The 8264-nt window shown below is 41.4% G+C and overlaps 1 protein-coding gene across 1 annotated transcript; it reads left to right on the top strand.

The window, feature by feature from the left end:
• The first annotated feature begins 9 nt into the window (after positions 1 to 9).
• casp3a (caspase 3, apoptosis-related cysteine peptidase a) lies at positions 10 to 6470 on the top strand. Its single transcript, XM_024398368.2, has 6 exons — positions 10 to 273; positions 1101 to 1240; positions 2551 to 2679; positions 3500 to 3675; positions 4636 to 4750; positions 5002 to 6470. The coding sequence occupies exons 1-6, from the start codon at positions 209 to 211 to the stop codon at positions 5229 to 5231; spliced, it is 855 nt and encodes a 284-aa protein (XP_024254136.1). The 5' UTR covers positions 10 to 208; the 3' UTR covers positions 5232 to 6470.
• Positions 6471 to 8264: the final 1794 nt, after the last annotated feature.

The raw sequence follows: 8264 nt of genomic DNA, 5'->3' as shown, positions 1-8264 counted from the left end.
TGTGACGTATTCTAATATTGTTTACTCCGGACGCTACTATTGGATGGTTGCGGACTGTTGTTTGTAACAAAGAACTATAGGAAGACATGTGCATACAATATATTGGCTTGATATAAGGGTGGCCATTTGCACGGTCTGACCAAAACTTTTACTACCAACATTTTTATATAGTCACTGACATTTGTTTGAAATCGATTCGCAGAATACCATGTCAGCAGCAAACGATTTGAGTGCTGGGGACTGCGTTGACGCTAGGCGGGGCGATGGACAAGAGTGAGATTCTTTGTTATCTCAATGCATGTATTTTACGAAGTAGCCTAGCAAACCGTGGTAAAGTTGTTTTGAGTTGCGATATTCACCAGTCATTCGGACGACCACATGTTATTATACATTTTTGTAATGAAATCAGGACATTAGGCGACATTGTTACTTGATGATCGTGTTGCGGCCATGGAGTTTGATGCCTATATTTGGTCCATGCTAGACAACATACAGGAAATTGCCAAAATTGTTATTGTGTCACGCCTATAGTTGACACACGAACACACAGCCATATATACGACTAAAAAGAGACGTTTTACAATAGATCTATTGTATCTCTTTTGAAAAAGTATTATATTTTTATTCATAGATATTGCTTAACAGTCTGAGAGAAGGCACAGGGTCAGCCACAATGGCAACACCCCTGGGAGAATTTTGGGTTAAGGGTCTGCCTGGGAAATGCTTTTGAAATGCATCCTTCCACCCTTTCTTAAAGTAATCACTGATTCTACAGATGAAAAGTAAGGGTACCACCTCACAGCTTCCACACAATCCACATGTCTGATCAGTTATTACTTTGAGGGAAGGATGCTCAAAAGTATTTCAACGGTTCAAGTGTATACTTACTCAACCCAGTCTGAGATCTGACTTACACAGAGTATCAGCTTGGCGTATTGCGGTAATCTAACTAGTGGTCCTGTGTTTCTCAGTTGGTAAGAGCTACCAATGACAAAGTCGTACGTTCAATTCTCAGAGGGATTCTCAGTGTGCATGACACACGAAAATGTAAGTGACTTTGGATGAAAGCGTCTGCTAAGTGGCATCTATTTGTTTCCTAGGTCAGAGGGCCCCTGTGGTGGCTCTGGGTCTATGCAGGTGGATGCCAAGCCTCAGTCCCATAGCTTTAGGTACAGCCTCAGCTACCCCAGCATTGGCCAGTGTATCATCATTAACAACAAGAACTTTGACAGAAGAACAGGTATTGTGTTCGTTCATTTGTAGACTCCGGGTCTAGGCTATGTCTATAATACTTATGTTTTGTATTTGCATAAAGCTTGTTGTTCAGCTTCTTCTCAGTGGGGGAAACTAGTTGAAAATACATCATTATAACCTGATTATGTAAAATGGTTGTAATGACATTACCTCACCCAGCTTTGTCTGCTGGGTTACTACTGTAAGAATATTTGTAAAGGCAGTGATGTAAAGTACTTAAGTAAAAATACTTTAAAGTACTATTTAAGTAGTTTTTTTTCAGTATCTGTACTTTACTATTCAGATTTTATACAACTTTTACTTCACTACATTCCTAAAGAAAATAATGTACTTTTTACTCCATACATTTTCCCCGATACCCAAAAGTATGTTACATTTTGAATGCTTAGCAGAACAGGAAAATGGTCCAATTCTCACACTTATCAAGAGAACATCCCTGGTCATCCCTACTGCCTCTGACCTAGAGGACTCACTAAACACACATGCTTGTTTTGTAAATTATATGTGAGTGTTGGAGTGTGCCTCTGGCTAGCCAAATAAAATAAAAATGGTTCTGTCTGGTTTGCTTTATATAAGGAATTTGCAATTATTTATGTTTTTACCTTTTAATACTTAAATATATATATATATATTACCCCTTTTTCATGGTATACAATTGATAGTTTACAGTATTGTCCCATTGCTGCAACTCTCATACAGACTCAGGAGAGGTGAAGGTCAAGAGCCGTGCATCCTCCGAAACACAACTCAGCCAAGCCGCACTGCTTCTTGACACAATGCCCGCTTAACCCGGAAGCCAGCCACACCAATGTGTTGGAGGAAACACCATACACCTGGCGACTGTGTCAGGCCTGCCACAGGAGCTTGTGAGCAATGGGACAAGAACATCCCCGCCGGCCAAGCCCTCCCCTTACTCGGACTACGCTGGGCCAATTGTGCGCCGCCCCATGGGTCTCCCGGTTGCGGCTGGCTGCAACAGAGCCTCTAGTGGCACAGCTAGCACTGCGAATCAGTGCCTTAGACCACTTCGCCACTCGGGAGGCCCCTATATTTTTGGAATTACATTTACTTTAGATACTTAATTATATTTAAAACCCAAAACTTTTAGACTTACTCAAGTAGTATTTTACTGGGTGACTCACTTTTACTTGTCATTTTAAGGTACTTTTACTCAAGTATGACAATGAGGTACATTTACCACTACTGTGTAAAGGCTGTATGTACACAATGATGACACACATTACATATCCAGAAAGCAAATTGAATTAGTCTAATAACTTTACTTTGTTTTTAAAGGTATGAATGTACGCAATGGCACAGATGTGGATGCAGGCAACGTGATGAAGGTGTTTGGGAAACTGGGTTATAAGGTGAAGGTTTACAATGACCAGAAAGTGGACCAGATCAAGCATGTTTTAACCACAGGTAAGCATGTTTGAAAGTCGGCACCACCACTGACAACCACCACGAAGATGGGTTTGTCTTCGTATAAAGATCATACACAGAAGACATTCAGTAAATTAAGTTTTAAAAGCAGCCCATTCACAATAAAAACAAGTGAAAGTACATGGTCTCCTGTACTTAAACTGAGAATCAACAATATTACGTTTCCACGAGCAACAGGGTTAAGCAAAAACATTGCAGGTGAGCACGATGCAAAACGATCCGCTCTCAGTGTCTGCACATGTGCTCTGTGTCTGTTGCGCTTCATTCACTCACCTGCAACGTGATAGCTGTGTGAAAACATTGGTGAAGAAAATGAGCGTCTCGTTTCTCACTTGTTGTTCTGGAAATTGTCCCAATACTGCTCTTGTCTACCTTTTTAAAGGGGCAATCCGCAGTTGAAACTATAACAAAACGCCTTCCCCACAAATGTTTCAGTAAAAAGTTGAGAGATGGGGCTGAAGAAATGTAACCATTCCCAACTCATAGACAGAGCTATGGATGCCAGGACTAATCATCCATGATATCAACATTATAGTTTTAACCATGTTTTAAAATGCTGTACAGTGTCTGTTTACATTTACTTTGTTTACAAACATTGAAGTAATGCAAGCTTATATTTTGGGTTCTGATGGAGTATGACAGTTTAACTAAGCTCATGAGGAATTTATGTTATGTTCTTCAAGAATCAATGGGTACATCAATAATCAATCATTTATAAGTAAAAAATATATGTAGCAACAGCAGATAGAGCCTTTTAAATTCTGTGAAGGACCAATCAAAAATGTGATGCTGTTTCCAGCCTCCAAGGAGGACCACAGCTGCTCCGCTTCGTTCGTGTGTGTCCTGCTGAGTCACGGGGATTGTGGCGTGTTCTTCGGGACGGATGCCTCCATCGAGCTCAAGAGCCTCACCAGCCTGTTCCGGGGCGACCGCTGCAACTCGCTGGTGGGCAAGCCCAAACTCTTCTTCATCCAGGTACTGTGGCCATTATTATTTATTTATTTTTATTTCACCTTTATTTAACCAGGTAGGCAAGTTGAGAACAAGTTCTCATTTACAATTGCGACCTGGCCAAAGCAGTTCGACACATACAACAACACAGAGTTTACACATGGAGTAAAACAAGTTAGTAAAACAAGCTAGTGAGGGAGATAAGTGTTTCCAGTTTCAGAGATTTTTGTAGTTCCAAAGCACTAGAACAACAATATGAAGTTAAGGTTAAAAGAAGGTATACGATAGAGGCTAATTGAATCCCCTACTGACAAAACAGGTTTGTCTCGTCCACAGTCAAATCAAATAAAAAATGTATTTGCCACATGCGCCGAATACAACACATGCGCTGAATTACAACCTTACAGTGAAATGCTTACTTATAAGCCCTTAACCAACAAAGCAGTTAAGAAAAAAATACTAAGAAATAAAAGTAACAAATAATTAAAAAGTAGCAGTAAAATAAGAATAGCGAGGCTATATACAGGGGGTACCGGTACACAGTCGATGTGCGGGGGCACTGGTTAGTTAAGGTATTTTAGGTAATATGTACATGTAGGTAGTTATTAAAGTGACTGCATCGATAATAGAGAGTATCAGCAGTGTAAAATAGGGGTTGGGGGGGGGGCAATGCAAATAGTCTGGGTAACCATTTTATTTGATGTTCAGGAGTCTTATGGCTTGGGGCTAGAAGCTGTTTAGAAGCCTCTTGGACGTAGAATTGGCACTCTTATACCGCTTGCCGTGCAGTAGCAGAGAGAACAGTCTATGGCTAGGGTGGCTGGAGTCTGACAATTTTTAGGGCCTTCCTCTGACACTGCCTGGTATAGAGGTCCTGGATGAGAGGAAGAGGTGAGGGAGGGATTGTTCAAAAGGTAGCCTTTGCGTTCGTGTGTGACTGTGACTGATCCATGTCTCCTGTTCCCCCGTGTGTGTGACAAGCAGGCTTGCAGAGGTACTGATCTGGACGGGGGCATCGAGGCAGACAGCAGTTCAGATGGGAGTTCAACCAAGATTCCTGTGGAAGCAGACTTCCTCTATGCCTACTCCACAGCTCCAGGTCCAAGACATGTTCCAAAGCCACACACACACACACACACACACACACACACATAGAAGCAGTCTCCAGTCAGGTTTCCTTGAGGTGTGCACAGATCTATAAGTAATTGGATCTGTGAATGCAAGGCTACCACCCTCTTACTTTACCAATCCATCCAATTTAGATCTGTTATTATCTGAGCATGGATGCATTTTCTGAATTATTCAAACCAGGCCCTTGACTCTTATGTGCTCTCACATGTCTTCCCACAGGCTACTACTCATGGAGAAACACTCAGACTGGCTCCTGGTTTATCCAATCTCTGTGTGAGATGATTGGCAAGTACAGCAAAGAGCTGGAGGTCCAACACATCCTGACCCGGGTCAACCACAAGGTGGCGACAGAGTTTGAGTCTGCGTCAAACTCTCCCGGCTTCGATGCCAAGAAGCAGATCCCCTGCATTGTATCAATGCTGACCAAAGAGATGTACTTTACATCCTGAACGGAGAAAGGTTTGAAGAAGCTCCTCATTTGCCTGGTCCCAGATTTGTTTTAGCTGTCTCGCCAACTGCTATGGTCTGTCTCGCCACTCCTATGGTCACACTCCTGGTACCAGCTTCTATCTGAGTGAGGGCAATAGATGTGTGTTTGTTTTGGTTGTGGATTGTATTAGCTGAATTTTTAACACCACTGCTCAATCACTCTAGCTCAAGTTGGACTTGGTTTAAACTTGTAGGCTTAAGTATCACATTTTATGTTGGAGGTTGAAACCTCTGTCATGCTTTCAGCCTGATGTCAAGAAGTTGACTCTTCTTCAGGGTAGGGGTCAGTTCACATTTTAATTCCATCAACTGAGGAAGTGTGAAATCCTAATTGTAAATGTTAAATTTAAATAACTTCCTAAATGCACTGATTGATTTGAAAGTTGAATTGACCCCAACCCTGTTTCTTACTGAATGATCCCTTGTGTGTAAAGTTTAACGGAGGATGTGTGTAATGTTTTGGGAGTAGATTGCAGGGGTAGTGTGTAGTAATCAAATCGTGGATGTGCAACTCATCTACAAGCACCAGCATTTCTCCCTCATTTTTCTTTAAACTTTTTATTTTATTATTTTTACAATGTCTAGAACCACACATTTTGTTGGATACTTGAATGAGTAGTCGAAGTGCATTTCTGAAGGGATTATGTTACATTTGTCTTTTGTGTGGGTTTAAATTGATGTTTTTTTAATTGGCGGATATTGTGTAGGTTCATTATAGTTATTCTGTGAAAAGAAACCTGTTAAATTAATTCTGCAGAAATAAGGCTTGCTTGCCCTTCCGCCTTCTTTAATGAAATCAGTGTCTCTTTCAGTCCGCTCCAAAGGGGGTCAATTGAAAGCTCTTCCTGACCTGAACATGACCAAATGCTTACTCTGTTTATAGGTTAAAAACATTTTCTCCTGTCCTGGCGTAACAAATGTGTGGTATGTTGATAGGATGTGTATGCTGATAGACAGGATGTGTCCTCTCTAACTTGGCAGAGACATTTTGTCTATATATTAAAGGCCCAGTTGTAGAAGCTTAAAGGTGCACTCCGGTAGTGAGATGCGGGTCAGCTGTTTTATTCACCCGCCCGCAATTGCTAATAACCCATCTGCAACCACCCAACTATATGTGATAAAGTGAAAATGCAATAAGATTTTCTGTGCAAAATGTACACGTGACATCAGTTTGACAAGAATTAAAGCTGTGAAAATGACCTAACATGTTTCTGATAAGATTTCAGTTTGGCTGCAAGAACTGCTTAATTCTGTAGGAGTTAATTATATTATAAATAATCATAATGGTGCCAGAGGAGATGGCTCTTAACCAATTGTGCTATTTTGTATGTGTTTTTTTGCGTTATTTGTAACTTAGTACTTAATGTTTCTGCCACCATCTATTATGACCGAAACGAGCTTCTAGATATCAGAACAGTGATAATTCACCTCAAACTGGACAACACATTTGCCACACTGATCCTCAACCCCTGAGGGGCCCCAGTGTTATGTGCTTAGTACTCCCTGTTCACTCACGACTGCACGGCCAGGCACGACTCCAACACCATTAAATTTGCAAATGACACAACGGTGGTAGGCCTGATCACCAACAACGATGAGACCGCCCACAAGAAGGACGTCAGAGACCTGGAAGTGTCTCCCTCAATGTGAGAGCTTCAAGTTCCTTGGTGTCCACATCACCAACAAAATATCATGATCCAAACACACCAAGACAGTTGTGATGAGGGCACGACGATGATCTTTTCAGTCCCCCTCAGGAGACTGAAAATGTTTGGCATGGGTAATCAGATCCTCAAAAAGTTCAACAGCTGCACCATCGAGAGCTGGTTGCGTGGTATGGCAACTGCTTGGCTTTTGACAGCAAGACGCTACAGAGGGTAGTGGGTACGGGGCCAAGCTTCCTGCCATATACCAGACGGTGGGTGTCAGAGGAAGGCCCTAAATATTGCCACCCTAGTCATAGACTGTTCTCTCTTCTGCCACACGGCAAGCGGTCCCGGAGCGCCAAGTCTAGTTCCAAAAGGCTTCTGATCAGCTTCTACCCCCAAGACTGCTGAACAGCTAATCAAATGGCTACCCGGACTATTTGCATTGAACCCCCCCTTCTTTTTTTTTTTACACTGATTAGGCACATTGTTACAGAGACCAGTTTATTGTGATAGCAGTTTACAGTTTATTAACCATCTGAACAGTACAGTTCCCCATCTTGTGACTGTCAAATTTGTATAGTGTCTCAAAATCATCACACATAACATCTTTCCCAAACATTAGGCCACTGTTCTGGTCCTCACTTCTTTTAATTTTCAACTCTCCATTTTGAATTACACTTCAACATTGTCTCTTTTTTCTCAGTGGGTCGAAGTTAACTTTTCTGCCCAAGTTTCCAAAAGCATATGGAAATTGGCATGTATTTGCTGCGCGTACAGTTACATGCTGACCAGATGTGCGCCATCACACGTATGTTGATTTTGTCCATCCACACCAGATGCGATCAGGACACACAGGTTGAAATATCAAAACAAATTCTGAACCAATTACATTAATTTCGGGACAGGTTGATAAGCAAACATTTATGACAATTTATCTAGCTTGCTGTTGCTAGCTAATTTGTCCTGTGATATAAACATTGGGTTGTTATTTTACCTAAAATGCACAAGGTCCTCTACCTTGACAATTATTCCACAGATAAAACATTATTTTTCTAGTACTCTCTCCTACTTCAGGCTTCTTCTTTGGACTTTAAATAGTGGTTGGCAACCAACTTTAAGGTGCTTTACCACTACAAACTGGACTGGAGTGTGGACCTCACTTCATCTTTCAATCACCCACGTGGGTATATGCTCCTAAAAACCAATGAGGAGATGACACGTAGGTGCATGCATTATGACCATATATTTAATTAAATAATTCAAAACCTTTTAATGCAATTGCAGACAGAAGTTGACAATCAGGAACATAGCACGCATGTTTCAGAGTAAGTTCTGCATCAAACA

Source organism: Oncorhynchus tshawytscha, linkage group LG34, assembly GCF_018296145.1.
Source record: "Oncorhynchus tshawytscha isolate Ot180627B linkage group LG34, Otsh_v2.0, whole genome shotgun sequence".
Taxonomy (NCBI): domain Eukaryota; kingdom Metazoa; phylum Chordata; class Actinopteri; order Salmoniformes; family Salmonidae; genus Oncorhynchus; species Oncorhynchus tshawytscha.
The sequence above is the reverse complement of the archived record's forward strand: the minus strand, read 5'-3'. Positions and strand labels throughout refer to the sequence as shown.

Coding starts and splice junctions, on each gene's coding strand:
- casp3a (XM_024398368.2), top strand. CDS start 209: ATGTCAGCAGCAAACGATTTGAGTGCTGGGGACTGCGTTGACGCTAGG. Junction 274..1,100: donor AGGCGGGGCGATGGACAAGA/GTGAGATTCTTT, acceptor TTTGTTTCCTAG/GTCAGAGGGCCCCTGTGGTG. Junction 1,241..2,550: donor GAACTTTGACAGAAGAACAG/GTATTGTGTTCG, acceptor TTGTTTTTAAAG/GTATGAATGTACGCAATGGC.